This window comes from Aplysia californica, unplaced genomic scaffold, assembly GCF_000002075.1.
Source record: "Aplysia californica isolate F4 #8 unplaced genomic scaffold, AplCal3.0 scaffold01039, whole genome shotgun sequence".
Lineage (NCBI taxonomy): Eukaryota > Metazoa > Mollusca > Gastropoda > Aplysiida > Aplysiidae > Aplysia > Aplysia californica.
Genome location: NW_004798309.1, coordinates 197,101 through 218,462, shown reverse-complemented (window position 1 = coordinate 218,462; position 21,362 = coordinate 197,101). Strand labels below are relative to the sequence as shown.

The 21,362-nt window shown below is 42.9% G+C and overlaps 1 protein-coding gene across 1 annotated transcript in view; it reads left to right on the top strand.

The window, feature by feature from the left end:
• Positions 1 to 4,643: 4,643 nt before the first annotated feature.
• Positions 4,644 to 21,362, top strand: part of LOC101848625 (E3 ubiquitin-protein ligase HECTD3) — a gene marked incomplete at both ends in the record, with an annotated part of 23,181 nt that continues 6,462 nt past the window's right edge. Inside the window, 3 exon segments of the mRNA XM_005111314.2 lie at positions 4,644 to 4,766; positions 9,173 to 9,262; positions 11,669 to 11,872. Of these exon segments, the coding sequence (XP_005111371.2) occupies positions 4,644 to 4,766; positions 9,173 to 9,262; positions 11,669 to 11,872 (417 nt within the window).

Genomic DNA, 21,362 nt, shown 5'->3' with positions numbered 1-21,362 from the left:
GCATAGAGGTGAAGTCGGTTTTTTATTTCATCATACAAAGTTTTTCGTCCTATATTTCCCACAACCCTGTCTTTGAAGAGAAACGTATCTGTCACCAGCGATGGTGTGATACCCGGGACAGTTTTTATTGCATTTATTAATATGTTGTGGTCTAAAACACAGCGGCCATATAGGCCAAATCTTTGCGTATATTCATCGAGATTCAAAACTCGCCTTCCAACCGTTATGTCATTTACTGTTATTATTCCTCTTTTTACATAGGAAGAAAGAAGGATCATCTCATTCCTATATTTTATAAGAGTATTATTAAAAAGAGGGTCACTCCATGATGGAATATCATGTGAACAATTGTCTGCATACTGTAACCATTTTGTGAGGACCTCTCGTCAGAATGGACTAGGGATGGTATTCATTCCCTTAAAGTTCTTTAAGGAGACCTTACTCTTAAAGATGTGTAAGCCCCCAAGATCCCTAAAGAAACACTTGCCTCTGCCCTTCCATTGTTTTTGTTCCGGTTTAAGGAGCTCTTCTGCCCATGCCAAAAATATTGAATCTTTGAAACGAAATATGTCAATCATCCTTATTCCCCCATTCTCGTAATCATTACACAGAACCTTGCACTTCACCTTTTCGTAGGCTTTTTTATTATTGAATCGTTTTTTCCACAAAAACCTAAAAGATGTCTTATTTACTTGTTCTAATAAATTGTTTGGTAAGGAAATGCTTTACATTATAAAATTGAACTGTGTTATTCCAAATGTCTTTAACAGATACAGTTTACCGAAAATTGTTACATCACGCCGTGGCCATCTTCCCAGCGCTCTGAGTAGGTTGTTTACCTTGCCGGTCCAATTTTTGTCTATTTCTGCCGCTGGTTTATGATTGCTGAAGTACAAGCTTAGAATTTTCATACAATCTGTGAACTGTAATTCTATACCTGCAGTGTCAACGTGCTGCCCATTTGTAGACATGGCAAACGTTTTGTCTAAGTTCAAGTGTAGACCAGAAAAACTTGAGTACTCTTGCAGCTGATTAAATGCTCCTTTCAAATCACCAGTGTCCCTCAAGAATAAGGTTGTGTCGTTTGCGTATTGTCTAATTTTTAGAGGTTTTTCTCCTTGTTTGGTAACTATACTTTGTAATGAAGGGGATTGTATTATTTTTTTTTAGCAAGAAGTTCAGTGAACAATTGTGGAGAAATTGGACAACCCTGCCTTACTCCATTAGTCATCTGGAACATATCCGATAAATGACCCCCGTTTAGAGTTGGGGCGAGCGGACGGACGGGTTCGTTACTCGCGGACTCTGTCAGAGCGAACGGGTAATGGACGGCCATGAAAGCGAACTGCGAACCTCAAGTCAGTTCGTTTTTTGGGTCCGCTCCACAATTTATTAACTGAGCGGGCGGGCGAACGGATGAACTCTAGCAGACGAGATACTCGACGCGAGGTTAGACCCGTCGTCTATTTTGTTAATTACAAACCTGCCAACCCTACAGAAAAAATCGGTAGATCACCGACTTTTTGGTCAAACTACCGATCCATCGATTTTGAGAGATAAGCCACCGACTTCGTGATTCAGCAGGGTGACTGCCAGGCCCCGGGAATTACCCAATAATTTGAGAGTTATCGAATACTTGTATTTGAAAACTAAATCCGATAACGCCCTTAAAGTTCATTTTTGCTGGTCGCGATTGTGATATTCATTCGGTTTCCCCGAGAGTATGTTTCTTCACGCAGACAGGCGGCTATGGTGGCATGCGGAAGTGTATGTGTGATACCGACGTTTGATCAGGATAATCAACATACACTTTCACTTTCGTTACCACCCAGAAATTTGCTGGTAGTAGTTTGATAATGCAACATTAATTGTAATAACATGCAGGCTGTGCATGGCAAACGCTGTGTCGCCTTGAAAATAAATCGATATTTGTCCTGTGCTGTCACTTGTGAAAGAAAAAGAAAAGAAAAGAAAGTTATAGTTATACAAGCGTCTTGTTGGGCTCGCCATTGTGACCGGTCAATGAACCTGCGCGTTCCATCACATTATGAGTACCGGCAATTGTAGGGGTCACCAAAGTTAATTCAAAGTCTGAGCGCTGCGAAGTATAGGACTCCGGAATGGGGGGGGGGGGGGAATAATTTGAAGGCAACACCAGGGGACAAAAACTGAACTTGGAAGCAAATTTTAGTATTCTAAATTTTGATTACTACTAGATCTAGAACTCTCTGCAAAACGCGCGTTGGCGCAGGCCTTGTTTGGACTAGGGATCCGCCGTACTCTTACCTTGTAAACTCTGCAAAGGCAAAGGGCCAAGGCTAGGCCCAAGTCATCCAAGGCCCATCTTTTCTTCTTTGCTTCTGGGTTGTTGTTGTTTTGTTGTTTGTTTGTTGTTGTTTTTTTTGGGGGGGGGTTGGTTTCATTTGTTTGTGTGGGTGCACATAATATATGAATAGGACAGGAACGGCACCAACTACTATGGGATAATGTGTAGCGAGTAGCGAACTACTCTTCACAAGCGGACGGTTCGTTATTCGCGAACGCTAATTTTGCGAGCCCGACCCAACACTACCCCCGTTCTTAACGCACGTTAACCTTTCAGTGTTAAAAATTTTCATCATTTTTATGAAGTTTGGACCTAATCCAAATTTTCTTAATGTTTCTAAAATATATGGGATTCTAATTGAATCGAAAGCTTGTTTAAAATCAATGACTAATAAAAGTCTTGATCTCTTGTTGATTCTCTGATATTGCAAAAGATCATCTATTTCTCTGTGTATTGTTGGGATATTCCTTCCTTTCATAAAACCTACCTGGTGTTCTCCAATTAATGTATTGAAATAACTGCATCTAGACGTATTGATAGTGCTTTTGCCAAAACTTTGCAGTCAACATTAGTAAGTGAGATTGGCCTCCAGTTACTAAGTATGTCTGTTCGCTGATCTTTTCCTTTGGAAGGGTAATTACCGTTAACCTCTCTGATAGCGGGAGAATGCTTTCTTTAAAGCTAAATTCGAAGCATTCCATTAGAGGAGATTTCAAATGTCGCCAAAATACTTTATAGAACTCGATGGGCAGTCCATCAGTTCCAGTTCCATTTTTCATAGACTTTAAGGCTGCTGTGACCTCCTCCGTGATAGGATCATCACACAGAGCCGCCTCAGGTTCTGTCAACGTAGGCAGTTTTAAATTGTGGGCAAAGTCCGTGAATGTGTTATGAAATTGTTAGTTGGAGTTCTGACTTCTATTGTATAGAGCTTTAAATTGTAAGCCTATTTCTTCTGAAATTTCTATTTCATTTGTTAGACACTCACCACGGGCATTTTTGACTCGGATAAAACATGTGAATTCTCGCAAGTAGGCCTACAGCATAAGATGAAATCCAACAAAAGAAAACAAACAGCGAAAAAGCAATAACAAAAAATCCCCAAAAAAACCCAGCTAAATAAAAAACAAAACCAACAACAACAAAAAACTAACTAGAAACCAAAAAAGCAATCAAACAGCTAAAACCGTCTAAGAAAAAAACAAACAAAACCAAACAAGGAAAATCCACAAAACACAGCTCTACTACGACAAAAACTCCCTATCAACCTGGATTAAACGGAAAAGAAATTACCAAGCCAAAAGCAGGACCTGAACCACACATGCATCTACAAGGGGGAAAGAGAAGAAAAAGAAAAGAGGAAAAAACAAAATCCCACAATGGTCTGTATGAGAGAACACGAATTCAAAAACAAAAATCTTAGAAAGAAAGCAAGAATACGCAGCACGGCACAAGAAAAGACGCGTGAACTCACTCACGAAACTGTCCCCAAAAATGAGCCACAAAAAATAAAAAGACAGACCTAAAAACTCACTCTGACAACAAAGAAGCACAAAAAGACATAAAAATTACCAAAACCTCGGTCAAAATGAGGGAATACCTTCAGACTTCTTCACCAAAAGCAGCCTTATAAAACACATATACACATACAAAATGCACAGAAATCCGTACAGGATAACACAAGTAAATGACCGAAAACCTCGGAGCGAAACAACACACTACCGGCCATAGGTCAAGTCAAACCCAAATCCAAAATCATATTTTATGAAAAGTCTGTTCAATCTGTTTTCTTGAGCCTCTTTTTGTTTCTTTTTTTTTTTTTCAATCAGAGTGTCCGCTCATACAATTTTAAAAATCTGAACATTAGCAAAAAATATGTGATTTTTATAGTGATTAGTGTTCTCAATATTGATATATATATGGCTGTCCAGCAATGTATTTAGTACTCAACTACTGGGCTTGCATTCCTTTCTAGTCTCAAGCTGTACCCTCATCTCTTGTCTGGCTTCTTGAACTGAAACAATTCCTTTCTCTTTCCCTAACTAACGGAACACGCAAACTATAATAAAACATGTGTAGAACATGTTAACAACCTGAAAGCTTTGTACATTTTCAATAATAAGGAACCTGATATGAAAAGTGTCTGTATCTATTTTTGTATTTCAGACCCGAGAGTGGATGACAATGATATGTATGTTCCTAAGATTTCAGTCACTAATGATTCATAGCTTTTTCTTTTATCTTTGGCTTTTTCTTGTCAATGGGGGTCTTACTTTTTTTCCTTTAAGTAGTACTCCATGGCTTGACCCTTCCACAGAGCAGTGAAGATGGAAATGTGAACAGAGATGTCTTCATTCCAAATCCAGCTTGCCTTGATCTTGTCAAATATGAGTGGATTGGTCAGCTCATGGGAGCATGCTTCAGAGGGAAAGAGATCTTGGTGAGAATTTGTGTCTGTCAAGTTTGATTGGAAAAACATTTGATATTCCTTCTTTAATAAAAATATGTAAGGCAGAATAGTACAGTGATGTTTGTTGGTTCTGTCATCCGGTTTGTTGGTCTCAAAAGCAGAGCTGTTAAAGTACTTTTAAAAAGGTACTTAAGTACAAATTTAAGTACAATCTAAAATATGTACTAAAGCACATTTAAAGTACTTTCCTGTAAAATGTAGTTGAGTACAAGTGTACTTATGAGTACATTTTGAGTACTTCTGCCAATATACTAAAACACTGCAGTGCTAATGCAAAACATCATACTGAATAACAGATAATAATAATAATAATAAATAGAATTTATACTACGCATTTCCATTTTCTAAAAATAATGCTCAATGTGCATTACATCGAAAAAGATATCACATCTTAAAAATTAATCGACAAGCGTGTATGTAAAACAAAGTATTATGCATATATATATATATATATATATATATATATATATATATATATATAGTATATATATATATACAATGCAATAAAAATTCACGAATGGTCACAATAAAATTAAAACGTGAGTAAGTAGAAACATTCATAAAAACATCCGTTCTCTACAGACAGAAAAATATTTCCGTTCTCTCTCTCTCTCTCTCTCTCTCTCTCTCTCTCTCTCTCTCTCTCTCTCTCTCTCTCTCTCTCTCTCCTCTCTCTCTCTCTCTCTCTCTCTCTCTCTCCCTCTCTCTCTCTCTCCCTCTCTCTCTCCCTCTCCCCCTCCCCCCCCTCTCTCTCTTTCTCTCATTCTCACACCCTAGTTCTTCAGTCTCACAGTATGGCATACACATGTATATATATATAACAGTTCATCATTATGACAGGTATGCATTTGTGATTAAAAAATGCTTCAGCTGTTTTTTGAAAATGTAGATTATTGGTGCAGGTCTTATTTAATATGGGAGTTCGTTCCATACCTGGGGACCAAACAACAAAAAGGAACGTTCGCCGTATGTATTGTAATTTTGTTTTGGAGTTTTAAGAGTAAGATTATCAGAGGCTAATCTGAGGGCTCTAGAGGTGGGTGATATTATTCCAGGAATGTTTTAAGATAAAAAGGTGCAGTATCATTAATACATTTAAAACAGATAATGGCAGTTTTGCATTTGATTCTATTCTATGTTAAAATAAAGGTCATAATATAATGTTGACTTTCAGGTCAAGCGTTTCCACCAAAAATTGGAAGTTTTGATTCAGTTTTGAAACACAATTTCGAAGTTTATGCGACTTTGTTTTATCGCGATGCTCAAATAATAATAATAATAATAATAATATATAACATTTATATAGCGCATTTCCAAAAAAGTAGCACAATGCGCTTTACATTGGAATATCCATTTTTCAAAAACCTTTCTTACTACTTCCTTTCTTCTCAAGCAATATACATTAATGCACACACACACACACACACACACACACACACACACACACACACACACACACACACACACACACACACACACAGACTATTTTCATCCAGACATAGGAACAGAACAAATATAATGAAAGATAACGTTAAAAGCTTATGAAGGATAGCCCAGACCCCAGTCTTACTACTTTTACACAACAAAATATATCATTATTATGCACACTAAAGAAATGTAGGACTATTCTTTAGAATATTGATACAATTGGGCTCAAATTGCCATTACTCTGTTATTGAGAAATCAATATTTTTCAGTGCAAAATCTAGAGATCTAAATTGTCAAATTATTTTTTTCGCCCCAAAATCACTATTTTTTTGGTGAAATTACAAAAAGGGTACCACTCAAGACATGTATAGGTTTGTTCCAAATGTTTCCAAAATTCTGAATAGTTCCATTCGATACAAGTGTTTTTTTTCTGTTTGTGAATGCATCTTGTCCATTTTTCAAGATTATAAAAAAAAATTTTTTTTTTTTTCAATATCGGAGGTCATGATCCAAATGTGCAAATTTAATGGAATGTATATAAATAACTAGTATTCTAAGAATTAACCCTGGCAGGATAGAATAAGAAGTGAAGAGCTGTGGGAAAGGACAGGACAAAAGGAAAAAGTAGAAATAGGACTAAGAAAGTGGCGATGGATGGGACACACCTTAAGAAAGCCCAGCGGAAACATCACAAGACAGTCACTGCAGTGGAACCCACAAGGAGCACGAGGCATGGGTAGGCCACGGGAAACATGGAGGAGATGCGTGGAAAGGGACATGAGAGAAATGAAGCTCACTTGGAACGAGCTTGGAAGGATGGCTCAGGACAGAGATAAATGGAAGGAGCTTGTATGTGGCCTATACCCTGCCAGGGGTGAAAGGCATTGATGATGATGATATAAATAACTGCAAAGTTTTCAATATTTTCCAGTTCTATCTATTCATTTATGGTTATTTTGATGTATCATTTGACTAGGTGCAAACATATTTTTTTAGTTTCACCGAAGATGATTAATTTTTTATTTTCAAATTTTATTCGCATCCAAGCAAAATTGTGTTGCATAATCGCCTCTTACAGGAACCAGAGTTTAAAAATGCACAAATAAACATTACAGATGTATTCTACAAATCATACTGAAAATTTCGGTGCATATGTTAATATTTATTTGAATTCGTGGCCCCAAAGACCTTTGAACTGCGCAGTAGTCATCATCTCATTTCGCCTTCCCGAATAAAACACGTCCACAAGCCGAAAATAATACGTAGCGAATGAGTTAAGTTAACATATCCCGCAGGGTGAAAATGGGCGTTTAAAGGGCTGCGCATGGTGCGTGTTCGACCTGAAGTGGTCATTTTAAAAAAAACTTTTTAGTTCTGATTCGCTATAGATCCAAACTGACGGAACTTCTCTACTCATGACGCTGAAGGTCTTGAGGGCACCTAAACATTCTCTCCATGCCGTGCGCAGAACTTACGAAATGTCAGGGATGGTGAGTTTGTGGAGAGGTTACGTTCAATACAAAAAGCTCTCTGCTCTTTACTAAACGTAGTCATGATCTCATCAGGCAATCAAAATTTGGGAAAAATAATATCTGCAGACTTCTGTTGACTTGTTAGACTGCTGTAGCTTGCAATATGGCGCGATTGTTGCAACATTTAGTGGTAGGCCTAATGCGAACTGGTGCATCATGCTATGAAAATGGCGACAAGGTTGAAAATGGGTTGTTTTTTAAATGCACTATACAGAGCAAAACCGTTCAATGGATTTATCTAAAATACGTTTCAGACAAATTGCTTTTGGCTTCCAAATGTTATGTTCAATCTGAAACGCAAAACTTCAGTATGGAGGAAGATATTAACAAAACAAGTTGTAAAGTGTTTTTTTGGATCACCCTGTATATGAGACAGTGGATCAACACCTGTTCCACTGCACAGCCCGAAATGACATCAGAGTCGGAGCTGCACTTCTCCTTCTGAAGTCTAATATTGACAACACACTCTATGGAACACAAGTTGTAAAGTTTTTTTTTGGATCACCCTGTATATGAGACAGTGGATCAACACTTGTTCCACTGCACAGCCCTAAATGACATCAGAGTCGGAGCTGCACTTCTCTGTCTGAAGTCTAATATTGACAACACACTCTATGGAACATTACAGCAACTGCAGCAAACCTGCACTTATCACTACATGGCATTGGACAGAAGAGCGGGGGCCCAGCTGTTCCTGGGTCAATGACAACAACAACATCAGCTTGCCAACTTCATGACTCTATTTATCAATAGTACAATAAAGCAGTATTTTAGTGGCAAACCCCCACCCCTCAGCAGTCAAATAGTGTGGTAGTAAATGGGCTTAGAGTGTCGGTGATTTTTATAATTATTGACATGTCAAGATTGCTTTTTCTGTGATCAAGAGGAAAACATTTTGTATCAGTGTGTGGGTCATCACGTACATCAGTGTTGGTCTCGGACTTCATGGATAGTCTTTTTTGTAATGTTATTTTATCCCGAATGTACTGTTCCTTTAAAAGATGGAGTTTAAATAACCATCATTTTTCTCTGCCGAGGTAATTCTGAAAAGTAAGTAAAATAATAAGAGGCCTTATTTGGCTTTTTATGTTGCTGTATCTTTTTCTTATAATTTTTTAAAAACTTTTCATTTGAGTTTCTGTTATAAAGTTACTGGTCCCAAATTATATTGATTCTAAGAAATTATAGCTACAGCACTGAGTTTGGCCCTAGTTTTCTTTTTTCTTTCTAGATATGTTCTCACAGCCTGAAGTCTTATTTCCTTTATTTAAAGTGAATTAGAATGTCTTTTGTTGTGTGTTGGACTTGTAAAAATTGAACCACATGTCAGTATTTTGACCCAGCTGAAAATGGGCTATGTACGACGTCTTGGCTCAGTTATAAAAAGTTTTTAAAAGACTCTAATTAATATTTCAGATTGTGTCTCTATCCCAGTACATTTGGAAGCGTTTGTTTGGTGAAAGCTACTCGTGGTCCCAGGACTTTGCCACTGTGGATTCAGCAGAAGTATGTTGTATTAGAGAGCATGGTTTGTTTTCCATAAGTAGAGACTGACTCAGAGTCCTTGTCTCCTTAGCTTAATGTACCCATACGTCTGAAGTCATCAGGCCTGACCTTCCATTTAGTTGAATTCGAATTCGAGTGTCCGTTTTATTTTTACGGTGAAACTCGGATTCAACGAAAACTCGGATTCAACAACAGGAGTTAGTTTTGTTGTGGAAGGATATTGACGGAAGTCAAGGGAGCTGTTCGCCTGGTTAAGCAACTTCGTTGAATCTGAGTTCACTCATTTGTGTGTTCGCTGAATCCTAGTTATTTTTCACCCCCAGTGGGTCGGGGGGGATATAAATAGACCCACTGCGTTGTCTGCAGAAGGTGTAACCCCTTCCTCTTCTGGTGTATCTTCCTCTTCTCCTTCCTTCTTTCTTTCTTCTTCTATCTCTTCTTCCACAGCTGACCTCATGTGGAGCAAAACTAGAGGTCTCTCATCCCACAGAGTGAGCGCCTCATTGACCGTGAGGTGGGACCCGTGCGGAGGGAAACCTGGAGGTTGACGTGAGATCAGTCTGCGGACTGTCCCTCACCAGCACACCTCTTTGGCCCCAGTTTTTCCTCTTAGACGGGAGGATGGCACGGCCCATGCCACTCAATCAGTTGGGAGCTGAAACCCCTTCAGGCCCTGGGTCATTCTTGACGGGAGGGTCTTGTACACTCTTGGAAAGAGTATAACTCCGGGGTAGCCCTGGCACAGCTGTGGCTATCCGAGCAATGTGCCCCCTTGTTGGGCTCGATGGCAGGTGGGGAGCCCCGGAGCTGGACCATCCTCAAACTCCCTATGGATTCCAAAGATACCAAAGACCCTTCCCCAGCTCCCAGCGTTAAGAAGTCTCGGCTTGCGGAAGCGGGGCAAACCATCTATAACTACAGGAAAAAGGACTTTTACCGCTGCCCCTTTCCTCCCTTCTCCCTGGAAACATCCGAGGCAGCCGTACTTGACCATCCACAGCACCAATGTGCAGAAAAAGATCACCGATCTCAACCTATTTAAGACAGGAGAAGCACTACGACAAGTTCTGGGATACATTCCTACGAATGTTCAGAAACTGTCCTTGTCAAGTGCGCATCGGATGAAGAAATGGCCGGAATGGAAAAAATCACGACCTTCGGCGGTGTTCCTTTTGTATCCGAGCGACACCAGAAGTTCAACCGATCAAAGAGCGTTGTCCGCAGCCATGAGCTATGGGGCTGCTCCAAAGAGGAAATTGTGGCTAATTGCGAGGGTGTGGTCGAAGCCCGCCAGATTACTCTTCAGCGGGGGGGCACCACACTTGAAACGGATACGATAATTCTAACTTTCGATTCGTGCAGCCCTCCAGCCACCATTCGGGCATCATACTTGGTCCTGGATGTGCAACCCTATGTGCGAAATCCTATGGGCTGTTTTCAGTGTCAGAAGTTTGGCCATAGTCAGTCGCGATGCTGACGTGCAGCCGTGTGTCCTCGCTGTGGCAAGACTGGGCATCCTGAGAAGGAATGCTAGGCTAGTCCTTGCTGCCCAAATTGCCAAGGCCAGCACACAGCCCTCAGCAAGGATTGCCTGACTTGGATTTAAGAACGCGCAATCCAAGAGCACAAAACGCGAAATGTCTGCTCCTTCCAAGTAGCCTGCAAAGCTGTCTGCACGCCAATCGTGATCCCGGTCCGTGGCCGGACATATGCGAAGGTACTGCGGCCAGTCATGAAGTGGCCAGTACCTCTACTGCCGACTTCCCACAGCCCGCGGTCAACAAGCGAGTCTTTGTAATAAAGTAAAAAAATGTTTTTCCTACCCCTGTGGTACCCACCTTTGAGGTACCACCGACTAACCGCTTTGGGGTTTTTGAGGAGGACGGGATGGACTCTTCCCCCGCCGCCCCATTCTCCCCCTCACCCCTCTTCTATCACTTCTTCTTCTTCTTCTTCCACCCCACAGCCCATCCCTCTGATGGAGTGGGAGGTGGTCCCACCCCCCTCTCCTCAGCCCCTTCCCAGCCCCCTCTGTCTGCTCCACCTCCCCGTACCCCTCCATTCCCCCCATTACCAACGGAGGACGACTATATGCAGTTGCAAGCACTCTAAAGCCCTATACTAAAACGAGGTTGGTTTTTTTCTTGAATCCAAGTTCGTTTTATCGGAGATCCACTGTAGTTCATAGTGGGCTTAAAAATTTTGTAGAAAGTGAACTTTTGCTGTACAAGAAAGTCTGAATTGCTGTCCCAACTAAAAAGAGCAATAAAACGATATTGTGTACATTAATACCATGATAAAGATTTGTTGGCGTTATTACTGTTAGGCCAGGTTAGGAAAAAAACAACGAAGATGTATTTCTTTAGTTATTCAATCAGCCACTTTCTGTGTACCTTTTTCTTTCAGGTGAAAATAATTGACAACCTGGCAAAAATGGACCATGAAACTTTCACAGCTGCCGGCAGAAGCTGGAGTATGGTTCTTAGTGATGGCACATCAGTCAATATCAAAGTGGACGGTCAGGGAAATCCTGTTCCACTTGCATACGAAGACAGAGCAGAGTATGCCTCAAAAGTGAGGGAAATAAGGCTCTCAGAATGTGACAAACAGGTAAGCCATATATAAGCATGCTGATGCACAATCTTCACTGAAATTCCTGAGCAAAATGGTTTCCTCCAGACTATTCGTTTATTGTACAGTCCATGCCGGCTTTAAGCACAGTCATCGGGAGAAAGCTTAAGCGTGCTTAATGCCGAAGCGTGCTTGAGTGCGAAGTAGACATAATCCAGAGATTTTCATGTAGAAAATTTCTCGTGCTATTTCCCCTTGTTTGTAAGTAGGCCTATAGTGGTCCCGCAAAAGTGTGCACAGTTATTTTTACCCGCCATGGTAGTTTTTGTTCGTTTGTTTTGTTTTTTGGTCGAATGAGAAATGAAAACTTAATTTAGACGGCTTGTCACGATACAGCACACTAGACCTACACACTGCCTGTGCGTACCACTGCCCGCTGTGCCACAATCATACCACCGCCTTCATCCCACCTTGCGCGTGATACATAATCAGGATTAATGGATAGCGAGGGTCAAAGGTCAGATCACAGCCAGCCTCCCTTTCTCGTCTCCCCGACTCTCTTAGCATTTTTTTCGTCTTTGTGTAGTTTTGGCCTAGGCTAGATCCTATGTCAATGTGCACGGCTGTGTGCTTCTCTCTGCCTTCCTCTCTGCTAGTGTGTGTGTCTCCATCACTTGCGTTCTTTGTGTTTCGCTTAACACACTCACTGCTGCGGTGTAGACTGTGTTCGAACTTCAATGGGTCATCATGAAAGTATTGACTGTCTTGTAAATGAAGCGTGCTCGAAGCCGAAGTTACCATTCTTAAAGGCGTGTAATTTATATAGCAAAAAATCAGTAAGAGCTGTTTAGCGTGCCTGAGTCTGAAACGTGCTATATGCCGGGGTGCTTAAAGCCGGCACGGACTGTACTTTTTTTGCTATGTTATATCTCTATATTCATTCCTGCAGAATTTTAAACGGCTGATTTGATTTCTGTAAATTTAACACAAGAGTGGAAAAAAGCTAAAAAGCAAGGCTCTTACACATTTTAGCTGTTAAGAATCCTAAGGTGACGACATATAATATGAGTTACCCCCAGTGGGTCGTGGGGATATAAATAGACCCACTGCTTCGTCTGCAGAAGGTGCAACCCCCTCAAAGGCGAGGTGTCGCACACGAACCCCAATCCTCTGGGATCAGTGTGCGACACCTACTTTGGTGTATCTTCCTCTTCTCCTTCCTTCTTTCTTTCTTCTTCTATCTTTCCTACCACCGCTGACCTCATGTGCAGCAAAAAGAGAGGTCACCCATCTCACAGAGTGGGCGCCTCGTTGACTGTGAGGTGCGACCCGTGCGGAGGGAAACCGGGTACCTGGCGGTTGAGGTGAGATCAGTCCACGGACTGTCCCTTGCCAACACACCTCTTTGGCCCAGGTTTTCCTCTTAGACGGGAGGGTGGCACAGCCCATGCCACTCAACCTGAGAGCTGAAACCCCATCAAGCCCTGGGTCAATCTTGACGGGAAGGTCTTGCACTTTCTCGTTGAGAGTATAGCTCCGGGGTAGCCCTGGCACAGCTCTGGTCATCTGAGCAATGTGTCCCCTTGTTGGGCTCCGTGGCGGGCGAGGAGCCCCGGAGTAGAATCAACCATAAATTTAATCTGGAATCCAAATTAAAAAAAGACCCTTCCCCAGCTCCCAACGTTAACAAAAAGTCTCGGCTCGCGGAAGCGGGTGCGGCCGCTGAGCCGAGCAAAAGTTCAAAAACAGGAAAAAGGACCTTTACCGTTGCTTCTTTCCTCCCTTCTCCCAGGGAGCTTCCGAAGCAGCCGTACGTGGCCATCAGCTGCAAAGAAGACCACAGCGCCGAATCAGCGGTCGTTTAGTTTCGCCAGGCCGTACGCTGCTAGGTCAGCGTGACCGGGGTCAGCTGCCGGTCAGTCTGCCTGCGCTCACTCCACGCGCGGAGTTACATACCACAGCAATTTTACACAGTTTTGTTTCAACGCTCACGAATGAAAGCAGGGTTATCAATATATACATAGTGTTCCATCTTTGAGCTTCTTCTTTCAATGTACAGTTTGTGAAAACGCAACGAAGATATCTTGTATAGTTTTGTAACTGCATGCGATCAAATACAGCCGTCTTATATGTGGTAATTAATGTAATATACACCGAATTAAAAGTTATGTAACAACCAAAGGGCTCGAATAAATTCACTAAAACTGGCTCAGAATAAAGACAAATAATGTGGGTATCTACTCAACAAAGGACATCATCGTTGGAAGATTAGTAATCCATATTTTTGCTTTTTCGTTCAAAAGTCAAATTCGTCGGGCTTGTGATTAAATTCACATCACAGTATCTTTCATTAATGACTCAGATCTAGATTATTTACACATTTTGTACAGTAGATATATACGTTTATCTATGGTGCCGTGGTTGCTTTCTCGGTGCCTGCAGCCTCGATGCGCAGTGAAGGCGCTGTCTGGAGCAAATGTGCGTTCAAAACATATCGTAGCTTTTCAGTATTGTCTTCTATGCCTTGAGCCCGCTTTTCAATTTTTGAAATAGACTGGTGACAGCTTTCAGTTCCTTGTTCTCCCAGCAGGCCCAAGCCAAAGCCGTGTTGTGTTATGAATGGAATGCAGTGTTGTTCTAAAATGTGCTGTTTGGGGATTGTCTTTTTTGGAAAATGTCTTCTGTACAGCTTCATGTACGTGTCTATTGCTGTCTGAATTGCTGGAATAGAGGTTTTCGGAATAGGTATGCTGTGTGAGATGTCATCATGGATTTGACTGTATGCTTTGTTGAGTGAGTCGAAAATCAAACCTATTGTGTGTGCTTTGTCAACAATGATTGGATCATACGCGTACATCTGTGTCTGCTCTACAATTGTCTGAGTGAGATGTCTGTACACCTTTGGGTTGAGGTATTTGTGGCAATGATTGCCAATGAATGATCGACTGTGGTAAGCTTGTGGCGTAATGCGGTGTTTAGTGAGAATAGTGTCAAGGCTTGAAGCCACTGGTCCAGATCGGGGGGACAGCTCAACGCGATCTAGTTCAGACAGGGTGTGCCGCAGCCGCCTTGTCTCTGTCCTAAACGTTCCTTTCTCTTCTTGTGTGTCACTCATGGCAGCGCATGTCCTAGTAAAGCGGATCTTTTCTTGTATTTCTTGTGCTGTCTTGTAATTTTGTCCATATTTCATGAGTGTAAGTCCAAGCTTTGTGAGAGTTTTGGGTGTCATGGATGCAATAGTCCTATCAAGTTTGTCTGCTTCTATCTCTAACAATTTGTGGTGTTTTAGAACAATACCTAACAATATGTGTAGGTATGGAGGTGTAACATGGTCTAGTTCTGTTGTGAGTAAAGGTGCATGCAAGCAGTCGTGATGTTGAGCTGCTCCCTTTTTGTCCCCACCATGTTGTGCCATGAACGCAGCATGGTCTGTGTGTAACATGTGCAGATCTCTTTGCTGATAAGTTTCAGGAAAAACATAGTGTTTGGCTTTAGGTATCAAGCACCACAGGCATGGGTGCGTTCCTTGTGGACCCAACAGACTGTACATTTTGCACATGAAATCATAATCTCCATTGACAAAGATTTTCAGCCTTTTCCCCCTCCATGTATGTGCCGATAATGATGCGATGTCATCTCCTAAACCCCCAGCTAAAAACCTAACTATGTTTTCATGTGTGTCTTTTACTGCGGCTGTAGCAATGACGATTGTGTTTTGTTTAGCATTGGGTTTGTATGTATTGACTGTCTGAAGTGTCATTTTGAACGAGTTTTTGCCATGGTCCCCCCCAATTTTGATCCACACTTCCTCTTGTGGTATTGTGTCAGGCCACACAAGGAGGTCATTCTCAACATACTCATCTAACAGGCTATCAACAAATGAGGATAAATTCTTAATGCGGCCGTACGGGACACCCTGTTCTTTTCCCTGGTTGTCAAGAAACATTCTGTGCTCAACTTCTACAGAGTCTGACACAACTTCTTTTGATAATTTCCTAACGGAATGTTCATTAGCCAAGTGTACCCCTACTTGCTTTAAAGCTTTCCCATAATACCTACCCTGCCTACCGCTAAATCCCGCTGTCTCTTTCATAATCAAAGTTTGTTGAGGGGTTAATCTAATCCTACTCTGAGCCCCAGCTTTGTTGAAAACCCCTTGCCTCCTTTTTCCTGGCATTTTCTTCAATTCAGAGGCAAACTGAATGTCTTCAGCTGACATCGATGGTCCAGCAACATTTGCTCTCGTACCTTCTAGCAATCGCGACCGTCTTCTCTTTGTGGGACTAGCTGCTTCAGAAGAATCTTTTCTTGGAATAATTAGTCTTTTTACAGCAATTGGCTGTCCCCCTGTTTTGAATGTGACTACATTTTGTGGATTTTTAGTTGTGAAAAGTTTTCTTTTAAACAAATGTGTGCTGACATCATCCTCCCTCTTACTGAGAGGTGCATCTAGAGGTTGGCTGAGTGAGTGAGCTAACGTGTCTGACTCCTCTAAAGTTTTGAAAAGTGGGGATGTTGTGCTGTCTTGGTGAACCTTATCTGTTTGTAGGAACATTGGAGAAGTGCCAATGTCTTTCAACTCTGGTTTTGAAGGTCTTAGTGGTGTTGATGTTGCAAGAGGGATTGAAATACATGTAATTTCATTCTGTTCTGCACTTTGTGTTTGTGAGGGAAAAACAGTGTTTATGTGGGAAGAATGTGGTGTGTTTGAACTAGAGGGTCTGGTTGTTGGGTCATATGTGGAGGTTGTTTGACTGGGTGTGACAGGGCTGTGTTGTGAGTGGGGGCTAGGGCTGGTGCTGGGAGAGTCACCAGCAACTGTTGCGGCGGGCTCCTTTGCTGGTTTCAGGCAGCCATCTGACAAATTGACACGATGACGGCAAACACTGCAATCTTTTATCGTAGTTTGATTCTCGAATGTACACCATATGTGTTGACTGTTTCTGACCAGATCTCGCGCTTTTTTAAGGGTGGATGGAGTGGTATTCTTCTTAGTATCATATATCCTCATGTGGCATTTGTGGCAAATAAACTTCGAATATTTGTCATCTGTGTCTTCTCTAATGTCAATTTCATAAATTAGTAAAATATCACTTTTGCAGTGAGTCACATGTCCTAGCCTTTCTTTTTAGCCTCTGTTGTACTTTAGTCACGTTCTTACACCCGCAAATGCGACAAAGTTCATTCAGGTAGGAGGAATGTATCTCGTGTGTGTGTTCCATTTGGAGATTTCAGTAAAACTGCTATACATGAATCACGGGCAAATGGATTCTACCTAATATCGTAACATGGCTCAATCAACAAAAATGAAATTTATACACAATAAGCACAAATATGTCTGCCTTTCATAGAAACAATCTATGAAATTAACGGAGAACTGTTGAACTTAAAACAGTATAGAATCCAGAATACACAGTTGCACGGGACAAATAACAAGGCACTGGCTGAGAATCAGATGTAAGCGACTTAATATTGCAATAACTATTCTTCAAACAATGATGAAAATTACACACATAAAGCACAAATATGTCATCAGTGCATGTACCAAAATTTGTTGAGATTGATCGAGCATTTTTGAAATTAGAAGTGAATAAAGTGCAGCACACACAGATTAAATTCGATGAAATTCAGAATATTTTGCACACACTGTAACATAGGCAAATATCGTCACATTAAGATCGGGTTTTCGTAGAGTGAGAGAGAGAATCTTGGTCTTTTCTTTTTGTATGGAATATTTCGTGGTTAGAGTGAGGATACTGCCGCTAATTAGTGTCAAACATGTCGATTACGCCATGACCTGCCCGCCTGTAGCTGATGCGAAACGGAGCGGCCAGTGACCCCCGCGTAACCCGGCACGGAGCGGTTCCGACGGTGATTTAATGACTTCCAGATGTCGCTGGCCTGGGAAACTAAGAGGCACGATTTCGGCCAGTTTTCGGCACTGTGAGACGCACAGAAGATGATCACTGATCTGAATCTGTTCAAGACGGGAGATGCACTACGACAGGTTCTGGGATACATTCCTACGAATGTCCAGAAGATGTCCTCTGGTGTACTCCTCGTCAAGTGCGCAACTGAAGACGAAGTGACCAAACTCCTGGATACCACGACCTTCGGCGGTATTCCATGTAGGTCCGAGCGCTACCAGAAATTCAACCGCTCGAAGGGCGTTGTCCGCAGCCATGAGCTGAAAGGCTGCTCCATGGAAGAAATTGTGGAGCACTGTGAGGGAGTGGTCGAAGCCCACCGGATTACTCTTCGGCGGGGGGAGACCACTATGGAACGATTGTCCTCACTTTCGAATCGTGTCGCCCTCCAGCCACCGTTCGGGCATCTTACTTGGTACTCGACGTACAACCCTATGTGCCAAACCCTCTGCGCTGTTTCAAGTGTCAGAAGTTCGGCCATAGCCAGTCACGGTGCCGTCACGCAGCCGTGTGTCCTCGTTGTGGCAAGACCGGACATCCTGAGAAGGAATGCAAGGCTAGTCCTTGTTGCCCCAATTGCCACGGCCAGCACACAGCTTTCAGCAAGGAGTGCCTGACTTGGCTCCAAGAACACGCCATCCAAGAATACAAGGCGCGAAACGGCTGCTCCTTCCAGGAGGCCCGTAAGGTTGTCTGCCCGCCAATCACAACCCCAGTCATTGGCCGGTCGTATTCAAAGGCAGCCCAGGTGGTCACGAGGTCGGCAAGTAATTCTACTGCCGACCTCCCAAAGCCCGCGGTCAACAGGCAAGTCTCTGTGCCTAAGAACAAAAAGCCCGCTACTATCCCTGTGGCAACCCCCTATGAGGTGCCACTCTCTAACCGCTATGGGGTTCTAGGGGAGGACGGGGAGGACTCTTCCTCCGCCCCCTCTTCTCCCCCTCACCCCTCTTCTATCCCTTTTTCTTCTCCTTCTTCCACCTCACAGCCCATCCCTCTGATGGAGTGTGAGGTGGGCCTTCTCCCCTCCCCCCAGCCCCCTCCCCCCCCCCACCTTCCCAGCCCCCTCGGTCTGCTCCACCTCCCCCTACCCCTCCAGCAGACAAACCCCTGCCTATGGAGGAAGACAGCTCCGACCCCCCTCCCCGGCCTGACCCCGGGAAAGGCGGAGTCTGTCACTCCTCCAAATCCCTAACCTAGAAAACACTCTGCCTCCCCCGCAAGGAGGAGTCAGAGTGTTTCTTCGAAGCCTGGGCCTTTGAGCTCCAAAATAAAAACTAAAAAATCATAATGGCGGTCCTGCAATGGAATGCCGGCGGAATCCGACCTTCCATTGCAAACATTTACAGGCCACACTGTGCCCACGGGTGGCCTGTATTCAAGAAACAAAATTCGCCCCGGCTTCAACCATAGACTTAAGAGGATTTGCTGCGTACCATCACATTCACACGGAGAACCAGATTGCTTCCGGTGGTACCACCATCTACACCGACAACAACACACTCCACAAACAAGTACGTCTTAAGACGACCCTCCAGGCTATTGCCGTACGGGTCACCCTGCACAGACCAATCACGATCTGCTCAGTTTATATCCCACCAAATTACCCCCTCAAAATAACCCAACTAAATGATTTAAAGGCTCAGCTTCCAAAACCCTTTATTTTGCTAGGTGATTTCAATGCCCACAGCCCCCTTTGGGGAGACAAACCTATAGACCAGAAAGGTAAAATAATAGAAAACTTTTTATTTCAAAATAACATCTGTCTCTTAAATGATAAATCCCCAACTTACAGAAACAGAGCCACTTATGGCACTTCATCCCTTGACCTCACCTTTTGTACCCCTGACCTAGTCCCAGATCTTGAGTGGTCTGTGCTGGATGACCGTACGGACCATTTCCCAATTCTTCTAAAAAACAATAGCCTCCAAAACGACCCGATCCCAGAACGCTTCAACTTCAAAAAAGCAGACTGGGACAGGTTTGCCAATCAATGTTCCCAGATTCTTAATCCCAATATCGACCTCAACTACAATAAATTCCACGAAAAGCTTTTAGAAATATGCCACAAACACATACCAAAAACAAAAACAAAACCCCGGAGGAACAAGATCTGGTTCTCTTGGGAATGTGAGGACGCAGTAAAGAAAAAGAAGGCAGCGTATCGAAAAGCCGTCAACAACACCACCATAGAAAACAAAATCAATTATATTTAAAGGCTCGAGCTGTAGCACGTAAATGCCTCAGGGAGAGCAAAAGACAATCATTCCAAAAATACATCTCCAAAATCAGCACAGACACCATTCGGCACGGCCAGAGGCCGGGTGGAACCACAGCTGAAACACAAGTAGACATCGCAAACACAATAGCTACATCTCTCGCCAAAAACTCATCCCAAGCAAACTACAACACCACTTTTCAAAACATCAAAACTAACAGAGAAAAACAACACCTAAACTTCCACTCAAACAACACTGAAACCTACAACGCAGACTTCACAATAGACGAACTAACATAGTGCATCTCGGACCTGGGCAATACAGCCCCGGGACCGGATACATCCACAACCAGATCATTAGACACTTACCCTCAGAAACACTTACACTCCTACTACACATATACAACGACATGTGAGTCTTGGCGTCTCGCCACTGTCATTCCAATACCCAAACCAAACAAGGACCACACACACCCATCCAATTACAGACCGATGGCAATAACGAGCTGTCTCTGCAAACTGATTGAAAAAATGATTCACAGGCGACTCATGTGGTTTCTGGAAACGACAGGCTCGCTGAGCGGTCTCCAGTGCGGATTCAGGAAAACTCGATCCACTCTGGATCACCTGGTCCGCCTGGAGACCTTTATACGCGAGACGTTCGCTGAAAGAGGCCACATGATCGCCATCTTTTTTGACCTAGAAAAAGCCTTCGACACAACCTGGAAGTACAGCATTCTTCCTTCGAGACCTGCACGCACTCGGCATACGCGGTCACCTCCCTGCCTTCATTGGCAACTTTCTGAAGAACCGTTCCTTCCAGGTTCGTGTCGGATCCTCCCTTTCAGACCCCCACCAACAGGAGGAAGGAGTCCCCCAGGGGAGCATCCTTTCTCCTCTTCTATTCGAAATTAAAATAAATTCCATAGTAAAAACCCTCCAAAACAGCAAAGACAGCTCGTTATACGTTGACGACTTTTTGATATGCTGCCGTTCGAAAAATCCTCATTTGAGATCTATGGAAAGACAGCTGCAAACGCAGCTGCACAAACTCGAAACGTGGGCAAACAATAACAGTTTCAAGTTAGTACACTTCTGCCGAACAGGCAGACGTGTGCTGCAGCCGGATTTGACACTATACAGGGAAAGGATTCCCATCCAGGACCAAGCTCGTTTCCTCAGCGTCATTTTCGACAAAAATTTCACATTCATACCACGCATCAAAGACCTTCGTGTGAGGTGCCAGAAAGCGCTAAACGCTTTGAAAATTCTGTCGCATCCGGAGTGGGGCGGGGACTCAAAACACCTTCTCCACTTGTACATCTCCCTTGTCCGGTCCAGGCTTGACTACGGCTGTCAAGTCTACGGATCGGCAAAACCACAC